Source organism: Athene cunicularia, assembly GCF_003259725.1.
Source record: "Athene cunicularia isolate RWA chromosome 3 unlocalized genomic scaffold, athCun1 chr3_part1, whole genome shotgun sequence".
NCBI classification, from domain to species: Eukaryota; Metazoa; Chordata; class Aves; order Strigiformes; family Strigidae; genus Athene; species Athene cunicularia.
Window position 1 is genome coordinate 1,412,723 of NW_020799097.1, and position 21,143 is coordinate 1,433,865.

Genomic DNA, 21,143 nt, shown 5'->3' on the forward strand with positions numbered 1-21,143 from the left:
AACTGAACCCAGGAATCGAGGGGCGGCCTCCCCAGTGCCGAGCCCAGGGCTCAGATCCCTTCCCTGTCCCTGCTGGCCACGCCAGGGCTGACACCAGCCAGGATGCCGTTGCCCTCCTTGGCCCCCTGGGCACACTCTGGCTCATTCTCACCCCCCCAGTCCCTCTCTGACCGGCAGCTCTCCAGCCACTCCTCCCCAGGCCTGTAGCCCCCCTGGGGGTTGTTGTGTCCTGCTCCCCAGCATCACACTCAAAGGCAGACACAAGACAAACTGACCCGAAGAAAAGTTTCCTCTTCCCCTCGCTGAAGTTCTGCTCATGCTTTGAAGCACAAGGATGAAGAGCTCTTCCAAAATCTTGCTTATACTCTTCTTTTTTTTTTTAACGCTTGTAATTCCTATTAGCTCTTTCCCAAGCCCTACCCAAATATTTTTGGTTCTCACCCCACGAATAGGTGGCTCTAAGCAAACCTGGGGCATTTCATAGGATAAATCCAGAAAGGAAGTAATTCCTTCAAGGCTGAAGGCAAGCTGCAGAGCCTGCCCCACAGTTAAGTGTTGCTCCTAATTGACACTTTGATTCTTAAAATAATCACACATGAAAAAAAAATAAAAATCTAGCAAGTGGTAGATTAAGTGGTAGACTTTATTTGAAATGGCAGCTCACCCTCCCCACACCACAGCAAAGAAGCCTGTAACAGAAAACACGTGGAAATGAAACTGTGCTTAGCTGCTGAGCAGTGAAGGGTTGTTCACTCCTCGGAAAATGCATTTTAAGGCTCCGCAAACCCTCTCCAGCCTCTTTTATTAACTCTTTGGAAGCACTTGTTACAGTTCAATGTATAATCCTGATGCTCTCCAGCTGCCTGGGGAGGGATACTTGGAACTGAAAAGCCACGAAGGAGCGTAAAAACTGCTCAGCTGCTTCCAACAGCGCAGGAGAGGGGTTTATAAACACATCCAGGCTCGAGTCCTCCAAGCTCTGTGCGTCTGTTCGCAAGCAGAGCACAATTAGCTAGCACAGCCTCGTTTAATTAATAGGGCTTTCTGCCCTTTCTGAAGGATGGAGTCCCTGGAACCATCACTGGTGGTCAGCACAGAGCCTGCCTGCGTCCCTGACCAGCGAGTGAATCCTGCACATGGATTTCTGGGAGTCCAGGCAAGCAAAGCTCTTCCCCTGCCTCAATATTTTGCCTTATTTCAGCTACAAATGCGCACCCCAACGTGCTCCGGGAAAGGAGACTGGGGTGGCTCCGTCCCAAGAGCATCTCCCAGGACGCTGGGCCTTCTGCTGGAGCAGCGTGGTGGGTACCTGCCTCTATGGCGGGTTCCCTGCCCGCCCACAAGCTCCCACATGCCTCCCAAAATAACCACGTTCTGCCTTGCGTCTTCCTCCTCCAGAGGCACGTTAATCTACATGGATCTCAAAGGGAGATGATGGGGCAGAATGGACCATCCAGACAACCGTGACACCAGAGAAATGCATTATAGAAAGAGATAAGGAGTTCAAAGAATCACGGACACAGAATCATTCAGGTTGGAAAAACCCCTTGGGATCATCGAGTCCAACTATGAGCCCGATCCCCCCACAGCTCATCCCAACGGCCCTGAAACCCCCCCAGGGATGGGGACTCCCCCCTCCCTGGGCAGCCTGTTCCACTCTCGCACCACTCTTGCTGGGAAACATTTTCTCCTCCTGCCCAGCCTGACCCTCCCCTGGGGCAGTTTCCAGCCGTTCCCTCTTGTCCTGTCCCTGATCCCCTGGGAGCAGAGCCCAGCCCCAGCCTCTCTGCAATGTCCTGTCAGGAGCTGCAGAGAGGGATGAGGGCTCCCCTCAGCCTCCTCCTCCTCACACTGAACACCCCCAGCTCCTTCCCTGGCTCCTCACAGCATTGATTCTCCAGCCCTTCCCCAGCCTCGCTGCCCTCCTCTGCCCTCGCTCCAGCCCCTCCAGATCTCTCTGGGATTGAGGTGTCCAGACCTGGACACAACCCTCCAGGTGTGGCCTCACCAGTGCCGAGCACAGGGGACTGTCACCTCCCTGCTCCTGCTGCTCACACTAGTTCCAATCCAAGCCAGGAGGCCGTTGGCTTTCTTGCCCACCCGGGCACACGCTGGCTCCTGTCCAGCTGCTGGTCAGTGAGAACCCCCAGACCCTTCTCTCCCAGACAGCTCCAGCCACCCCTCCCCGAGCCTGTAGCCATTCAGGGGGTGGTTGTGGATTCCTACTCGCCTACAGGATAACCGCCCGCGACTCCCAGGCCCACTGAGCCTTTAACCTTATTAAGGGACTTATTGTGCGTTTGTCAGCCGAGGCTCTCCGAGCGCTCTGTTATTCATCCCGTATCTCCAAACGCCTCATTTGCAGCAGTCAGTAAGCAGCCGATCAGCCCTGCTCTTCATGTCAGCCACTCTCTTCTCTTTGCTTAAAAAGGATTAAGCAGCTTTATCCATGTTACCATCTCCCCTGGCTTTCAAAAATAAGAAATCTCTTCTATTCATAGCTGCGTGTAATGAATATTTATACACCCAAATCTCTATTGCAGAGATCTGTCACTGGATTATTCAATTTAATAATACTTTTAGGATAACTAAAAGGCCCATATAATTGCTAATCTCAGTGAACAGGAAGGCAAGGGATTGAAAATTCCCTGCGACACGAGTCCTAAATGTGACCAGAGATGCAGAATTAAGAACCCTTTTTGCACACAAGTGGTCTTCTCCTCACTCAAGCCCACCACCTGCAGCGATGTGCCAGGTTTCTTTCTTATTTTTATACACCTCAGTAAAGTTTCTCCCTTCCCTTCCCACCACTGCCTTGAAGATTTGAGCTGCCAAAACCTGAAGCAGCCGGACAAACGGGGATAGGACTGGTGCCAGAGAAGTTGGCACCAGCGCAGAAGGTTGCAGCAAGCCACAGGACATCTCCCCACCCTTCTCCCAGCCCCACCACCTTGCTGCGGAGGAAGCACGCCAATAGGTTTGGGGGAAATGCCCCCAGAACATGACTTGTCGAGAACATCCCACCAGCACACACGCAGATGGGTCAACTCACCTGGCCCTGCGTCTCCAGCTTGACCTCCTCTGCGGCAGGAGGTTTGGCGAGCGGCACCGGGGCCGTGTTACAGGGCTCCATCTGCTCCGTCTTCTCCACCTTCACCTTCACATCATCCAGGCTCAGCGCCGGGGCTGCAGCAAGCTCCTTCTCATCCTTGTCCAGCAGATAGCGTAGGAGCTGGTGATCCTTCACATCTTTTTTCTTCAGCGCGTCCGGCTCCAGTTTGATGTCCGGGGTGCCCGGTAGCTGGTTCTGAGCCGTGGGGGTGGTGGCGGTGTTGGGGGTGTTCTCCTTCTTCTCGTGCTCCATGGCCAGCGTTGTAATATCGGAAGGGCTGCCCTCCTGAAGGAGTCTATGCAAAATCTTGTGCCGCTCGGTCAGAGAGCTATGGGAGGAAGGGCAGGTGCTGCTGGGAGGGTTGCCAGAGGCCAAGGTGCCAGCGGTGCCCGCGCAGGCTAATGAATCCTTGCAGCTCGTGTCCGCATCGGCGTGTCGAAGCTGCTGCTCCGCCGTGGTGGCCAAGAGCTGAACCAGCTTATGGCTGGTGGCTTGGGAGCACTTGCTGTCCCCTCCCTCCGCGAGCCTGTCGCCGGTGTGCAGCATGCCCGAGTCCAGCGGTTTGCCATCCCCTGAGCCGCCGTCCGACTGGATCATCTCGCTGAGGATGGAGGCGATCTCTTTGCTGTCCTTGGACTCGGCTTTCATGGGCTGCATGGCGAGGCGGCCGGGTGAGCTCTGCGAGCTGAGCTGTCTCAGCGCGGGGGGCGGCGTGGAGTAGCCCACCGGCGTGCTGGGACCTTCGGTCAGGCCCTGCATAGAGTTTAGGGGGGCACTGGGAAAGGATCTGGTGGCAGCAGTGCCACAGCCACCCCCGCCGCTGCTGTTGGCCATGCCCACAGGGGAGTGCATGGTGGGCACGGGGGGGGAGAAGGGATTGCTGGGCACTCTGGGTCTGGGCACCAGCCCCGGGCTGACCCGATGCCTCGGAGACATGAACTGTGGTGGGGTAATCCCTGGACTATTCATGGGGGAGCTATTGAGGTTCAAAGTGTGGTTACTGTTCTGGGGACCAGCTTGTCCCTGGCTTAAGGCAACGTTGGCTCCTATCTGGTTTCCAGGTGAACATCCGAAGCTGGTTTGGCTGGTGCTGGAGTTGCTGTTGTGGAGGCCGGCGCCTGGCTGCTGGTTCACGGTGGTGGCCAACATGCTGCCGTTGGAGGGGGGGATGGAGGGTGGCAGAGCCATGCCTTGCCCCGGGGAGATGCTGGGGTTCAGCGAGGGGCTGACCCGGGGAAGGGACATGGCGGAGTTAGTGTTCTCTGGGGGGGAGAGCATGCTGTGATCCCTGTGGGGGATGAAAAAGAGAGGAAAAGTCACAAGAGGTTTTGCCCAAACCTTTAGCGTCACTCAGGAGCTGTCCTGCCCCCCATCCATGCTGCAGAGCTCTGAGGCCTGGAGAGCAGCAGCTCACAAGCTCTGGTGGTCTCAAACTTCCCCGCTCCACCAGCACTGCCCGATCCATTTCACAGAATCCCAGAATCACTCAGGCTGGAAAAGCCCCTCAGGATCATCGAGTCCAACCCTCAGCCCGACTCTACAAAGTTCTCCCCTACCCCACATCCCCCATAGCTCATCCCAACGGCCCTGAAACCCCTCCAGGGATGGGGACTCCCCCCTCCCTGGGCAGCCTGTTCCACTCTCAGACCACTCTTTCTGTAGCATTTCAGTAGCATGGAGGGAGTGCAGCAGCTTTAGCATCTCTCCAGAAACGTCATGTTGCTCAGGATTGCAGCTCACCAGTCAAACCCTGAAGGCATCACCTTCTCTAGATCTTACGTTCCCACACAGCTGGAGGAGGACCATTTCCCTCCACTCCAGCCCCCTCACATTTCTCCAGCACAGCCCACGCCCAGAGCCTCCCCTCTCCCTGTCCTGCCAGTTTGTCAGAGCCTCTCCCTCCTCAAATATTTTAAGTTCTCCAGGGCAAGGCAGAAATGTGAAGCACATCTATAAACCTCCACCTGAACTCCCAGGGCCACCTCTTTCCAAAACATGAATAATCAAGAGCAACAGAGCTGCCAGCATGCTGATTTTCAGCTTCAGATTCCCCACAGAGATTCCACCTCCCAACAGATCACCAGTGGATCACCCTTTCACTGGAGGGAATGGGCACTTTGATTCCTGGATCACCCAGCCAGGTGCTGGTAGTGGCGGGGTGGGGACGTACCTGTCGATGACGTGGATGCCCATGATGAAGGGCTGCATCTCCGGGCTGGAGGGGTAGCAGAGCTTACACTTGGTGTGGGCACTGAGCACCGTCCCGTCGCTCAGGGTGAATCGGTACGAGGGGCTGAAGGCTGTGCCACGTGTCATCACTGAGGGAGACAACCAGAAACACATCAACCTCCTGAGAAACTTGAGACAGAACCCGCCACACCCTACAAGCACCAGGGGGAGGATGGAGGGAGCAGAGGAGAGGGAGAACCTGCCTGGGACAACCACCTTCCCAGCGAACAAAACCACACGCTAACCCTGTAGACCCGGAAAATAAGAGGAGTAAAAATAACTGTGGTGGCGCCGAAATCCTCCCGGCTGCTTCTTCAGCTCCAAACCCATGTCCTGCAGTGGGTAAATCTAAATCCATCCAGCACTGTCCTTGTGTGCTCAGCTTCTGAAGGAGCCATCACTCAACCATCAGTGTACAACACACAAGCTGATGAAGCCCGGCCAGGCTGGGAAGGTGCAGCAGGACGCTGCTGCTGCAACCCTGGCAGAGTTACAGCTCTCCAGAGACTGAGCGACCTCCTGCTCCTACGTCCCTGCCTTCCCCACATCCCTGTTGTGAGCATCGTTGCCGACACAGCAAAGACACCCACGAAAGAGCTGACAGAGCAAAGATGCTCACGGAAGAGCTTCCACTTCTTCTGCTTAGACACTGGGGACGGCGTTTGTGGACAGCCCAGGAAAAAAAAATAAATGAAAATGATCATATTTAGCTCCAATTTGTCTCAATTCTGTATTTCTTGAAAGGTGAAAGGGAACCTCCCAGCTGGAGGAGCTCCTACAACATTACTCAGTCCTTTCCTCTCTCTCTTTGGCACTCTGTGATTATTATTGCAGCATTTATTTTTCCACAAAGCATTTATCCAGCAAGGACTGTGCCCAGGCTTCTCCTTGCAGCTCCTGCTGCTCGGCAGGAGAGCGCGCCAGTGAGGAAGAGGAGCCTGTTACCTTCTTGAAAGAGCTGTTTGGCGTAAGATGGCTCTCTGCCCTGCGGCTGGAAGAAAGCGTAGATGCATTTCCGCACCAAATCCTCCCAGCCCGTCCTGCCGGCGGCTCTCAGGGAGCTGGTGTCAATGGAGATGATTTTACCTGAGCGGGGAGAGAGAAGCCACATTACTCAAGCTCAGCATGAGAAGACTCTCAGCATAAATAGGTCCATAAATGTGGATAAATGAAGCCATGTCCTATTTGTGCCAGGCAGCAGTGGCAGGAACACACAGGGAGAGGTCAATCTGGAAGGAGGTCGAGGTTCAAAAAGTTTGCTCTGGAGCACACACCAAGCTCTACGCACACCTTGGCCAGCAGAAGGGGACGTGAAACCCAACAAGAAACACCTTTGTGCCAGGGGACCCTCACTGTCCAGGGCTGGGAACCCCAGATTCACACCCTCACCCAGTGGGACACCCTGACAGCCACGTCACCCACATCCAAGGGTCCTCCAAGCAGGACCTGCTTTCTCCCTCGACGTGAAACACCAGGCAGCTTTGCCAGCTGTTTTACAGCCATGGGGAGGGAGCAGTGAGCAGAGAAAACATTCATTAAGGGTTTTCAGGCTGCTGGGAAGTCCAGGGTGATGATTAACTACCAGAAAGAAGGTCACCAGAATGACTAGAAAGCAGTATCTGGCCGAGATAAAACCTGAATCTGAAAGTTGATGACGGTTTCATTCCCATCAATCAGCAACCTCAACAGCCCCCTGTCCTGGGACAGAGTTAATTTTCTTCCTAGTAAAGGATTCAGTTTTAGATTCAGTGTGAGAATAACGCTGGTAACACGTAGATGGTTTAGTTGTTGCTAAGTAGCACTTAAGTGAAGGATCTTTCAGTTTCCCAGCGAGGAGGTGCACAAGGAGCTGGGAGGGAGCACAGCCAGGAGAGCTGACCCCAACGAGCCAAAGGGCTACTCCATACCACAGAGCATCATGTCCAGTATATAAACTGGGGCCAGTCGGCTGGGAGGGGCCAATCACTGCTCGGGCATCAGTCAGCGGGTGGTGAGTAACTGCCCTGGGCATCTCTTGTCTTTGATTTCTCTTTTTGTTATACTCCGTTTCATTATAATTATTACACTGGGCACATGCTCAAGGGTCCTGCACTGCACCGCTGGCTTCTGATCTTCAGGGATAACAAATCCTCTGGAGCTGGGACTCCCCGGCATCGCTGGGCCGTTACCTGTGGTGTCTTGCTTGGTCACGAAGGATTCGGAAGGGGTGACGGCTGCCGATCGAGGTAATCGTCTCGCGATGCATATCAGACACGACTGGAAATCTGGGAGGCGGAGAAGGCACCGAGGACATGAAAATCAGACGTTACAACCACCTCTTGCATTTTAAAAAACTTAATTAAAATACCACCACTGGGCTTGATTGCCACGTCCTGCCCTGGAAGTGTTTACCCTGAGCAATCCTCAGGCCCTTCAAAACAAATAGGGTCTGTCTAAACTCTATAAAATTTGCTGGAAAAGAGGTTTCCAGTGCTTGGAGAAATTAATTGTAAAGGCTTCTCAGATCTGGCAGTATCGTACAATAAAAGTCAGCACTAAAAGCCAGCAACTGTCGGCTTCAGGCAAAGTATTTGGTCATAAAATACTGTAATTTATTCCTTCCAGTCATGATCTCCTGTGTAAACCACAATGGATTAATCCAGCTAATGCGCTGGAAAATAATAGCTGGGACACCGAAAGGAGAGTTAGGGCACTTGCAGGAAAGCAACAGCCTCCCCGGTACCGAGGGAACCCTGCCTGTCCCGAGTCCCCAGGCAGAGATCTGCCTTCTGGCAGCCAGGTCAGCCCAAAAACCTGCGGGCAGCACTGTGGTCTGGCAGCGCTGAAGGCACAAGGTGGGGCGTCAGGCACCCACATCACTCGCTGGGAAGGTGCTGCAGCCTTGGCTTTGGTGGGTAATAAAATATTGCTCCTTCCTTAAGGAATATTGGCTGCAAGCAACCCTGGAGGCAGCTCTGGGGGGCTGGGGAAGCAGATGGCTGGAGGGCATCGGCTTGAGGGCAAGAGGGAATGAGAAGCTGCAGAGAAATTCAGGCATCTCCCCACTGTCTTCTCTGTGCCAGGCATTGGCTGTACCCAGCCGGGAACAATCAGCCCCACCAGGCAGCTCGGGGTGGGGGGGGATGGCTGCTCCTCCTCCTGCCTGCACTGCCATCTCCACCTCAGTCCTCCTGCCTGCCCTGGCCTCCACCTTGGTCCTCCTCCTCCTGCCTGCACTGCTGTCCCTACTCTGGTCCTCCTGCCTGCACAGCCATTACCAACCCAGTTCTCCTGTCTGCACTGTCATCCCCATCCCACTCCTCCTGCCTGCACTGCCATCCCTACTCTGCTCTTCCTCCTGCCTGCACTGCCATCCCCATCCCACTCCTGCCTGCACTGCCATCCCCACCCTGCTCCTCCTCCTGCCTACACTGTGGTCCCCACCTTGTCCTCCTCCTGCCTACCCTGCCCTCCCAAGCCCAAATGCAGGGTCTCGAGCAGAGGATGCTCTCCCCTACCTTCTCCTTCCTCCTTGAAGGACTTGGGCTGGGAGACGGTGAAGCACTGCATCACCTCGTAGCGCTGACGAGCCTCCTGGTTCTCCGCGCCTGGCTCGTCGGGCGGCCGGATCAGCATCCTGCAGCTGAAGGTATGGCTGTTTCGCCTGGTCGCTTCTTGAGGCCAAGGAACTCCATTTACTGGGGGATGGACAAAGGAGGAGAGGGGTTGTTAGGAGCTGCGCCGTGCACACACATTCCCCCCTGACTTCCCAAAGACCCCTCAGATAAGGAGACAGAAGGAAAAGTGCCAGCATGAGGGAAGAAAGCAGCTCGCTGCCCAGGTCAGGGGTGAGCCGAGAGCAGAGCCGGGGGCAGAGCTCTCCCCGCCAGCCCCCGGGGCTCCTTCAGACCTGCTGGAGACCCCGTGTCCAGAACCACGCTCCCAGCCAGGCCTTAAGAGCACCTACAACCCCAAATGAGATCAGTGCATCATCATCACACCGACATCATCATCACAGTGTCATCACGCTGACATTCTCCAGTTGCTCCTTCCATCGCTGGGAGATGCTATCATCTCCATCTTATGGGCAGGGAAACTGAGGCAGGGGGGTTCCAGAGCTTTTGGAAGACTGCTGCCTCCTGCTGTTGTACTTGAAATCCCTCCGAAGCAACGCTCACGGGACTTCTCTAGCAAGTCCAGCTGAGAATCTCCATAGAAATGGTTATTTTCTTTGCTTCCTCCTCATTTCTGGAGTAAGTCAGCAGCCAGATCTGGTGCTGCAGCAGCAAAAACCTTCCCCTTTGATTTTTTCCTATAACCTGGCTTTTACCAAAAACCTTTGGGCACCAGTTGGTTGATTTTTCTAATGCTCTACAACATCTTCATGGATATTCATATGCAACCCAAGTGATTTTGCTACCAGCAGATTACAAAGCTTCCATGCAACGTGATCTACGAGAAGAACTGAGGGACTTGTAACATCCAAGGGAAGAAAACACCCAGCCTTAAACTGGGTAATCACAGGGAAAAGACGATGCCTGAACCTCTACAGGTTCAATCTGACGACTGCCCATAGGTTTAGGTGGTTTAAGACATCATTGTATTTAACCAGAAGGAAGACAAGTGTGAATTTAAAAAAACCCACTATTTTTAAGTCAAGCTTGGGAAAGGCTCATCTTCTCTTGTGTTTCTTCAAAGGGGTGAGTGGAATCAGTGATGTCCCACCTGCATTAGCCACCCTGAGGATGCTCGTATCCAGTCAGTGAATAAAACCTTCTGCTTCACTTGCTTCCAACACCCCACAAGTGCCTTCACCACACGATGCTCCCTCCCATCCTCCCAGCTGTTTGTTTCTCTGGTGTAGGGGACCATCGTGAGCTCACCGTTGGCACTGTGACCTCTCCTCACACCCCAGGGTGCAGCACATCCCTGTGCCAGACTCTTGGGCTCTGAAACCAGCACAGGACAATCACAGAATCCCAGAACCATTCAGGCTGGAAAAGCCCCTCGGGATCATCGAGTCCAACCCTCAGCCCGACTCTACAGAGTTCTCCCCTACCCCACATCCCCCACAGCTCATCCCAACGGCCCTGAAACCCCCCCAGGGATGGGGACTCCCCCCTCCCTCCAGCTGGGAGGATGTCCTAAATGAACTGGGATCAGCCAGCAGGCTCAGTCTCCCCAGATGAACACCTCAGAATCTTCCTCCTCATTTCCCTGAAGCTCCTATTTGTGCCCCTCGCCTTGGGCAGACGAGTCGGTTCTTCCCACCCATGAGCCAAAGTCAAAGGCAAAAGTTTTCTTAGCAGAGAAAGACAAAGGGAAGATGACTTGAATACTGTCATCCACCGGCTATTTATTCAAAAATTTAATACTGATTTTTCACTGGTAGGATGTATTTTACTAGGAAAAGATTTATGGATCACTACCTGCCTAGGGCATATCTCTAAATTTCACAGTAAACAATATAAAAAATAATAATATATATGAATAATATATATACAAAACAATATAAAGCCAGCTTCACTGAAGACACAACAGTATTTTTGACAGCACTCTCCAAGCACCAGCTGATAAATAAAACCCACCTCAAGGGTTTTCATACCTAGAGACTTTGGCAACAAGTTCTTGACGAACTCAGCGTGATCCCCCACGTGCAGGATGCTGTAGACACTGGTGTTCATGAGCTCCTCCTGATTATAACCCAGGTAGCTGGTCACGTTCTCAGAGACGAAGACGATCCTCCCTTCACGGTTTACAACAAAGAAGAAGCCGTCCAAGGCCTGGAAGGGGAATAAATCCGGGCAGGGTGTGGGCAGCGGGTCCCAGGGAGGGTCAGGATGCTCCCTGACCAAGGGCAACCTTCCTCTGCCTCTCACACCTTGGCTCCATCCCCACTCTATATCACAGCAGGGACCAAATAACAGCACATTTGCTTAAATACGTATTTAGGTCTGCAACTTCCTCGGCTGAGGCCGTCCCTGCCACTATGGACGGTGCCAGCAGAGGAGAAACAATCCTCTTCCAAGGGCCAGAGCAGTCAGAAAGGCTCTAATTTGGCAAGCCACTGAAATTAAGCATATGCCTGATTTGCTTAATTACAGCCCAAGAATGACAGACCCTTCGCATCGTGCAGAATAACAGGTTTTTTCATGCATTTAGGACGCAAGTGGCAAATTCAGCTCTGCAATCAAACAGAGGGGGACAAGCACAACCCAGACCCAATCACACAACACGGGGAGATCTTCTGCTGATTTTAACGAGGACACCATCAAGGTTTTTAATTCACTGCTGTGGTACTGGGGAGGTGATGCTACGAAATAAGCTCAGAGCTGCAGAGCCCAGTGCTTGCGCGAGGAGCCAATGAGAAGGCTGATTGCTGATTTACACTCTTGCAAACAGGCCATCACCTAAAATGCTTCATCCAGGCAGGGTTTGGTTTTCCTGGAGTCTAATTCTGATTTATCCTGCTCATCAACAGCAAGCTCTGGTGGACTGTGATCCTGCAACTAGATCTGGCCATATCCCAGAGTGGGAGGCAGTGCAGGGACAGGAGAAACTTGTGATGCCCCAAAATTGGTACCCGCAGCGTCGCCCTCTCCTCCCTGTCCTCCCACTTGTCTGTGCCAGCAGAGAGTTCCTCCGAAGGAGAACACGCAGGCTTTATTTAATGCAGTTTCTAAAAATCAGGTTTTGCTGTAGAGCAACATTAAGTGCAAGAAACAGGAAGCATTTAAAAAAGGAAAAAAAAAGAAATCTTTTGTCAAAATGGTTCTGGCAGATCAGCTGCAATTTTCCTTATTCCCAGCTGTTGCCAAGACAACCAGACTTTGCACTTTGGGAGCCCCCCCCCCCCAAAAAAAAGACCCAGGCTGGATGGCAAACCCCACCTGGACCCTTCTATGCTGGTTTTGGGGGGCTGGGGGAGCAGGGAAGGGGCAGGGGAGCTCCGAGTGGGGATGCTGCTTGCACGCCTCCCCTAATAGCTCCTGTCTTCCAGCAGCAACACTGGGCATTTATCCATGGTTGAAATATTAAATTACCTTATCAGCATAATTGCTTATAGAAGTCAAGCCCGAACAACAGGTCAAGAGGCAAAAAACCTTCCTAAAAATGAACAAGATGCTTTTAACAGCCCTTTTGATCTCTGTCTTTCTGGGTTTGAAACCCCCCCCTGAGCCCAGGACACCCAGAAGAAGCTGGAAGTCATTTGGGGAATGTTTTTAGGCATGGGAGGCTGCGGATTGCTGGGGGACCAGCGAAACCACTAATTGCTTCTCACAGTCAATCCACATGGAAAATAAACTCAGCATGGTAAGGGCTTGGCACCCTCAAAGTGCTTCAAAGCAGCCACGGATGCCGCGAAGCACGGGCACAGGTCAGAGTCAGCATCTCCAGCGTGTGGGCTTCACACATGAGGACAACAATTAGGAAATTATTCCTCAGTTTGTATAAAGATAATAACCGTAATTTAAACATGGATTTAAAATCAAATAATACACGGTGGGTTGTTTACAAAGCGGCATCGACTGAGCAGTAATGGCACCACCTCTGCGTTCCTTCCTGCAGAAAGGATGCATCGTGGTACCCGACCCAAGCACGTGGGGTAATTTTTAGCCATGAGCTAGCTGATTTAATTAATTTTCGAGTTTTTTATTTATTTTATTTTTTAATTTTCTAATTCTTTTATGATGACCTCAGCTTTTCCAGGGCCATTTCTACTACCGACGTGCTGCCATCCCTGATTTGCCCTGCTCCCCATCACCCAAGGTGCTGGCTACCACCGAGGCTCCTGGCCACAGTGAGCCACACATTCCCACACGTGGCCACAGACACGAGGGGATCGCCCCCCAGCTGAAGGATGCTCTGGTGAGGCAGCTGGCCTCATGTTCATCATTTAAGCAACGTAAAGGCACATTCCCCAGACCGCACTGCAAAAGCTGTAGATTTACTGCGGACCCTGTTCCCTCTCACGGTTTTGTTGGCTCTGCCACTGCTCTCGTAGGATGCCTTCTCCCAATATAACCCAAATACTGGAGTTTTGTTGAGGATCTGCCACCTTCTCCTGCATCACTTTACATTCCCAAGCCTGTTTCTAGCACCCAGCACACCCCTCAAAACCCACGTGCCTTTCCCAGCCTGATTTCACAGAATCACAGAATCATCTAGGTTGGAAAGGACCCTGGAGACCATCCAGTCCAACCGTTCGCCCAGCACAGTTCCCCCCTACAGCAGATCCTCAAGCTCCAAATCAACCCAACTCTTGAACCCCTCCAGGGATGGGGACTGCACCACCTCCCTGGGCAGCCCATTCCAACACCCAACAACCCGTTCTGTAAAGAAATGCTTCCTAATATCCAGTCTGAACTTTCCCTGGTGCAACTTGAGGCCATTCCCTCTCGTCCTGTCGCTTTCTACTGGGCTAAAGAGGCTCGAACCCAGCTCTCTGCATTTCTAAGCCCCTTCAGCATTTTTGCCTCTGTTAGACCAAGCACCTCTGTAGCCAAGCTGCCAACTCCCCACTAACCCCATCCCAGCACCCATTTTCCATCCTTTCCACAAGTCAGACCCTTCATTAGCCGCCAACCCTCTTCCCATCCCTTTTGCATTAACTCCTCCATCTGCAGAGTCACCTCTTGCAGAGTTTTACTCATTTTGACACCTTCACTCCAGGGCTCAGGGAAGACAAGTGTGGTATGGGGAGGGGTTAAACAGGTCTTGAAAAGTATGTGCAGGTGCAGGAGAGCTCCCCACGGCCTCCAAGCATCTTTTGGAGAAACAGAAGAGACCAAAAATATGATGGGGGGTGGGGGGCGCGGGGAAGTCTCTCTCCCCAGGAATCCTGAAACCCAGGCTGGCTTTCTGTCTCCAAAATGATGCCACATTTCACCTCCCAGCTATTGGGCTCCCAGCAGAAACCACGGAATAAATTGTTGGACTGTGTCATGTCAGCAATTACACTCTAATTAAATGAATCAGATGAGGATGTTGCTTCCTTTTGGTCTTTGTGTAATTTTATCAGGCTGTTTCAATGCAAGAAGGTGGCTGTGGGATGGTGCTGGTCATCCCCAGGGAGGAAACCCCCAGCCCCAAACCCAACCACCCCCCATGAAATCACCAGCTGAACAACTTAGGATTTGAAGTTTATCTCTGGGGCCTGTGATATAATTTAATAACCCTCCTATAATAACCTTCTCCATACATGATGGTGCTGTCAGGTTGGACTCTGACCTTCCTCCTGAGACATGATTCTTTCTGATTTACTGATATCAGCCAAAATGCAGAGTGCCCTCCTCATCCTCCCTATTTCCCAGAGGACAGAAGGATTCCAATCTGTTGAAAACCATCTATCCATGTTACCTAACTCACCCCCAAATGAGGACAGGGGCTCAGTGTAATCCCCATTTAGAAGAAACTCAGTATTTTAGTGCTGATACTACAAAGCTATCCACAACAGCTTCAACTTAACCAAGTCCAAGCTCCATCAAACTTGGTTAAGATTCACTTTCCAAGCCATTTGCTGAAACAAAGGAGGAAAATCAGAGAGCCTGGCATGATTAGCAACAACATTTTAGCACCTACCTCCAGAAGAAGAGGTCCCAGAGACTCCTTCTCAATCACCCCTTGGCTGCTGGATGAGATGTCGGACTTCTGAACTTCATCATCAGCTGCTTTCTCTGTAGTAAAGGAAAAGGGACGTTTCAGCCGAAAGAACCATCATTTTTACTACTGAATTATTACCAATAATAAACAAAATATTGACTGCTTGTCATACAGGAAATGAATGATGTGCACCAAAAGACTCCTGCATTTTTATTTCATCCCTCAGTCCCATGAAGATATACTGTAATTTCTAATTATTTATTATTACAAAACAAGGCAATAATTAGATCAGTCTACCACTAGCAGGAAGGAAAAACCTATCTTAAGCAGAAGCCTGCAGAAAGAGGCATCCAAAATCAACATTTTGAAAAGGAAACGGTATATCCAGTTTAGCACAAGCTACAGTATTTAATCTGGAACTTTTCAGACAACACTTTTAAGAAATAACTGCCGGGAGGAATTAATGGAGAGTGGGCTGTGCCAAAAGAAACCTGCTGTGGAAAAAAAAAAAAAAAAAAGGGAAAAAAAAAAGCAGCTCATAACGCTGATGAGCAGGGAGCATCCCAGGTGCTGGTCAGCTGGGAGCCAGCGGGGTCAGGGATGGGAGGAGTGGGTGATGCTGCTGGAGGAGCCCAGCCCCAGCCCTGCCACAAATTCTCATGCTGTATTGCTGAATAATCCCTTTGGGAAAAAAAAAACGACCCAAAAAACCCGGAGAGGAGGCCCTGTTATTTATCTCGCACTCCCCCAAAAGGTGCTAGCCATGTCGCGCAGCTACTCCGAGGAATTCAGGATAAATCCAGCAGCGAAAGGCGGGTGGCAAGTGGGATGTGATAAAGCCAGCGATCACGGGCAAGTGAGCCACGATGCCGCTGGTGTTTCAGGGCTGTTTCGTTTCACTCCTCCACATCCACGACCGTTTTCCCCTGGGAAAGCTGGGAGAGTCTCTCAGCCTCCCTGGATGTGATGTGGGAAGGATGGGGAGAGCAGCATCACCAGCACTACAGGACACAGGTGAGAATAAACCCTGACCACTGGGAGTGACTGGGGAGGCTGGTAGTGCACACCCCGGCCGGGCACACCTGGGCCTACAGACGTATTTGCAAAGAGGAGATTAATTACTGTTTAATCACATGGTTTGGGTGGAATAAGAACAGAAAGAGGCAAGTGAGAGCTAAACCTTGATGGAGGGGATACCTGCTTCATTGATGGGGCATCACTTAGCAAGGGAAAAGCAAGGATGTCTCGGATTGCAGATGCTTTTTGCCTCAGAGATGTTTTGCTCTGAAATGTGAAAACTCAAGCTCGTGGGGACGGCCGGAGGGGCAGGGCATTACCCACTCATGCCGGTGCCCGTTGGCACTGGCAGAGGAAATTATCTGCCACGTAGGATGTGAAACAGCACAGGAGTCCTGAAGTATCCTTGGTCCAGGCTCACAGGGGCAGCTTTGATGCAGGTTTTGATTAAAAATAAAAAAGACTCTCTGTGACTAGCCAAAAAATTACTTGAAACTTCATCCTCTATTAATTTTACACCATTTACAAGGTTTTCTCAGGTGCCAGAACCACAAATTCAGCCTAGTAGCTGAAAATTAAGCTGTACTCTTTCTGTATAACTGTTAACTTGTTTGTGTAAAGGAGGATGCTGGGACGGGGATGCAGCTGGTGATTTGGACAATGTGCATGGTCGGGGGGGATGCAGCCCCATCCTCGCAGGCTGCGCTTCTCCGCAGGGCAGGAGTGACCTCCTGGGTGTGCTGGGTTAACCCTGGCTGGACATCAGGTGCCCCCCAAAGCTGCTCTGTCACTCCCCTCGGCTGGACAGGGAGAGACAATATAACCAAAGGCTGGTGGGTGGAGATAAGACCAGGGAGATCACTCACCAGTTACTCCCATGGGCAAACCAGACTCAACTTGGGAAAAGTAACTTAACTTATTGCCAGTCAAATCAGAGCAGGGTAATGAGAAATAAAAATAAATCTTAAAACATCTTCCCCGCACCCCTCCCTTCCTCCCCAGCTCAGCTTCACTCCCCGTTTCTCTCCCTCCTCCCCACCAGCGGCGCAGGGGGACGGGGAATGGGGGTTGTGGTCAGTTCATCACCCCTTGTCTCCGCTGCTCCTTCCTCCTCAGGGGAGGACTCCTCACACTCCTCCCCTGCTCCAGCGTGGGCTCCCCACGGGGTCACAACCCCCTTGGGACATCTCCCTGCTCTGGCGTGGGGTCCCCCAGGGGCTGCGGGTGGAGATCTGCTCCCCCAGGGACCTCACAGCTGCCTCACCGTGGTCTTCATCACGGGCCGCGGGGAACCTCAGCTCTGGCACCTGGAGCACCTTCTCCCCCTCCTTCCTCACTGACCTCGGTGGCTGCAGGGTTGTTTCTCTCACATATTCTCACTCCTTTCTCCGGCTGCAATTGCTCTCCCACGTTGGTTTTTTTTACCTTTCTTAAATATGTTATCACAGGCATTATCACTGTAGCTGATGGGCTCAGCCTTGCCCAGCAGTGGGTCCCTGTTGGAGCCAGCTGGCCTTGGCTCTATGGGGGCAAACATCTCACAGCTTCTCACAGAAGCCCCCCCTATAGCCCCACCACCACCAAATGCATGTGAGGTGCTGGGAGCTGGACGAAAATTGCCTGAATTGGTTTTAAGGGAGATGGCAGCAAATACTGAACTTTACTGCCCAGCAGGACAAGGGAAAAGGCTCCTCAACCCACAATGCCTGGTGTAGGACCTGGAAACCCTCACAGTCATCAATACATGCTTATCAATCAAATGTATGTGTGTCAACACACCAGCTTTGCCCAGCCTACATCTGTCCGTTCCCAGAGAGTAAGAGAGGTTTTCTCAGAAGTACAGAATCCCAGAACCATCTGGGTTGGAAAAGCCCTTGCAGCTCCTCCAGCCCCACCATGACCCTCCCCCTGACCGTTCCCAACTCCCCCAGATCCCTCAGCGCTGGCTCAGCCCGACTCTTCAACCCCTCCAGGGATCCCGGGGACTCCCCCCTGCCCTGGGCAGCCCATTCCAACGCCCAACAGCCCCTTCTGCACAGAAATCCTTCCTCAGAGCCAGCCTGACCCTGCCCTGGGCAGCTTGAGGCCATTCCCTCGGGGCCTGGCGCTGGGGCCTTGGCTCCAGAGACTCATCCCCCCTCTCTGCCCCCTCCTGGCAGGGAGTTGCCGAGGGCCAGGAGGTCTCCCCTCAGCCTCCTCTTCTCCAGACTGAACCCCCCCAGTTCCCCCAGCCGCTCCCCAGCAGACCTGTGCTCCAGACCCTGCCCCAGCTCCGTTGCCCTTCTCTGGCCACGCTCGAGTCATTCAATGGCCTTTTTGGGGTGAGGGGCCCAAAACTGAACCCAGGAATCGAGGGGCGGCCTCCCCAGTGCCGAGCCCAGGGCTCAGATCCCTTCCCTGTCCCTGCTGGCCACGCCAGTGCTGACACCAGCCAGGATGCCGTTGCCCTCCTTGGCCCCCTGGGCACTCTCTGGATCATTCTCAACCCCCCCAGTCCCTCTCTGACTGGCATGGTACCCCTGCATGGTTAAACAATGAAGGAGCAGCACCCTCCCAAGGAAGACACCGAAATCTCTTCCAGGGATGGAAGAGCTTCCCATGCACCCAAACCCACAGGAGCTGGGAGGTACCACAGCATGAGAAGCGGCTTTTTTTCTTCTACTCTTAATAAATTGATGCACTTAGAGGCAACGCACTGGCTTTCAACCCTAATCCTTTAATTGGGCAGCGGGATCCTCCTCCTGCTTTAGTGAAATAGTTTCATCTGCCAGCTCCAAGCCTGTTATTCAGAGGATTCAGGTCAAAACGACGCACCATGACCATCTCCCTCATGCACGAGTCCTTCTCCTTCCCACCTCTTCAGCCCCGGGGATCTGGGAGCAGAGGGATCCCTGAAAGCTCCTGCTCACCTTCTCCAGGGTGGCACATCCCTGCGATGCAAAACTCCTTCAAAGTGTCAACACATCCCAGATAGGCACTTTGGTTAACGTGCTTAAACACAGCTCTTCAGCTTATCCATCCTGAGCACACAAGGAATATATGACAAGCAAACTGCCAGTTTGCATCTTAACCCATTAATCCCGATTTTCTTTTTTCCCAGCACTAACATCAGCGGTGGCTCAGCCACGCCAGCGACAGGCCGATGCTCTCGGGGAGCATTGGTTGCGGGCCAGGCATGCCCTGTGCTCGACACAGCCAAACACGGAGCAAATTCCTGGTTCCCCAAGCTCATAATCTCATTAAAAAGCTGGACAGACAAATCCACATGACAATAAACCAACAGGAGCAACATGAGCCCCGGCGCTGCTGCCGTTTGAGGCTGTTGGGATCCAGCTGCAGGGGCTCTGGCAGCCTCAGGCATCATAAATCCCTATCGCACAATAAAAGCCCGGCCTGCTGACGGCCCCAATTGGGACCTAATTGCTGCAAACGTGATTAAAGCAGGGTTGTTTGTTTTTTCTTTTTTTTTTTTTTTTAATTGCAGCAGAGAGAGAAGCTATTTTAAACGCATTCCTCAAATTACGCCCCGATTTTGTGACATCCAGGGACATGTCTGGGTGCCTCCGGCGTCTACAGGAGCCACGAGGTCCTCTAAACTCCAAAAATATCAGGTCAGTGGAGTTGAACTGTGAGATAAGTGTGTTATAACCAAGTCACCCAACACCAACAATACTGTGGCGGGTGCAGCACCCGCTGCCCGCTGCAATGCCCGGGAACACCGCGGTCACTTTGAAAACAATCTTGTCCCGTGCCAACCCTGCGCAGCCGAGCTTGGCACGGGCAGAGGTGACATTTCCAGCTCAGCCCTGTTATTTCGCGGCCACACAAGCCTCCTGGCTAGAAGCCGCTGATTCTTTGCAGGATTAGAAGGAGGGATGGGGAAGGCACAAGGCTGGTGAGGGATGGAGGACGCTGCTAAAGCATGCCGGGACTGGAAGAGGAATGATACGCTCGGATGCCCTGATGCTGGAAGCGATGGCCAGAAGCACAAGGCAATGGGAACAGATTTTGCATCACCAAGAGCTGCTCTCCCCGTCCCCCAGCCTGGTGGCACCCAGCTGTGGCCGAGGCAGCCAGCCAGGCTGCTCTCACCGTGCAGCTCCTCCCGGGCTCGGCACTGGAAGGAATAAATTACAGTATTTTATGACCAAATACTTTGCCTGAAGCCGACAGTTGCTGGCTTTTAGTGCTGACTTTTATTGTACGATACTGCCAGATCTGAGAAGCCTTTACAATTAATTTCTCCAAGCACTGGAAACCTCTTTTCCAGCAAATTTTATAGAGTTTAGACAGACCCTATTTGTTTTGAAGGGCCTGAGGATTGCTCAGGGTAAACACTTCCAGGGCAGGACGTGGCAATCAAGCCCAGTGGTGGTATTTTAATTAAGTTTTTTAAAATGCAAGAGGTGGTTGTAACGTCTGATTTTCATGTCCTCGGTGCCTTCTCCGCCTCCCAGATTTCCAGTCGTGTCTGATATGCATCGCGAGACGATTACCTCGATCGGCAGCCGTCACCCCTTCCGAATCCTTCGTGACCAAGCAAGACACCACAGGTAACGGCCCAGCGATGCCGGGGAGTCCCAGCTCCAGAGGATTTGTTATCCCTGAAGATCAGAAGCCAGCGGTGCAGTGCAGGACCCTTGAGCATGTGCCCAGTGTAATAATTATAATGAAACGGAGTATAACAAAAAGAGAAATCAAAGACAAGAGATGCCCAGGGCAGTTACTCACCACCCGCTGACTGATGCCCGAGCAGTGATTGGCCCCTCCCAGCCGACTGGCCCCAGTTTATATACTGGACATGATGCTCTGTGGTATGGAGTAGCCCTTTGGCTCGTTGGGGTCAGCTCTCCTGGCTGTGCTCCCTCCCAGCTCCTTGTGCACCTCCTCGCTGGGAAACTGAAAGATCCTTCACTTAAGTGCTACTTAGCAACAACTAAACCATCTACGTGTTACCAGCGTTATTCTCACACTGAATCTAAAACTGAATCCTTTACTAGGAAGAAAATTAACTCTGTCCCAGGACAGGGGGCTGTTGAGGTTGCTGATTGATGGGAATGAAACCGTCATCAACTTTCAGATTCAGGTTTTATCTCGGCCAGATACTGCTTTCTAGTCATTCTGGTGACCTTCTTTCTGGTAGTTAATCATCACCCTGGACTTCCCAGCAGCCTGAAAACCCTTAATGAATGTTTTCTCTGCT

The 21,143-nt window shown here is 52.4% G+C and overlaps 1 protein-coding gene across 1 annotated transcript in view; it reads right to left on the minus strand.

Moving 5' to 3' along the window:
• Positions 1–3,043: 3,043 nt before the first annotated feature.
• The window catches only part of NCOA1 (nuclear receptor coactivator 1), a 37,038-nt gene continuing 18,938 nt past the window's right edge, over positions 3,044–21,143 (minus strand). The window contains exons 2-8 of the mRNA XM_026846366.1: positions 14,903–14,997; positions 10,926–11,103; positions 8,839–9,018; positions 7,510–7,605; positions 6,287–6,427; positions 5,283–5,430; positions 3,044–4,400 (exon numbers count right to left, since the gene is read on the minus strand). Coding sequence (XP_026702167.1) covers positions 3,044–4,400; positions 5,283–5,430; positions 6,287–6,427; positions 7,510–7,605; positions 8,839–9,018; positions 10,926–11,103; positions 14,903–14,997 — 2,195 coding nt within the window. The remainder of the gene's footprint in view (positions 4,401–5,282; positions 5,431–6,286; positions 6,428–7,509; positions 7,606–8,838; positions 9,019–10,925; positions 11,104–14,902; positions 14,998–21,143) is intronic.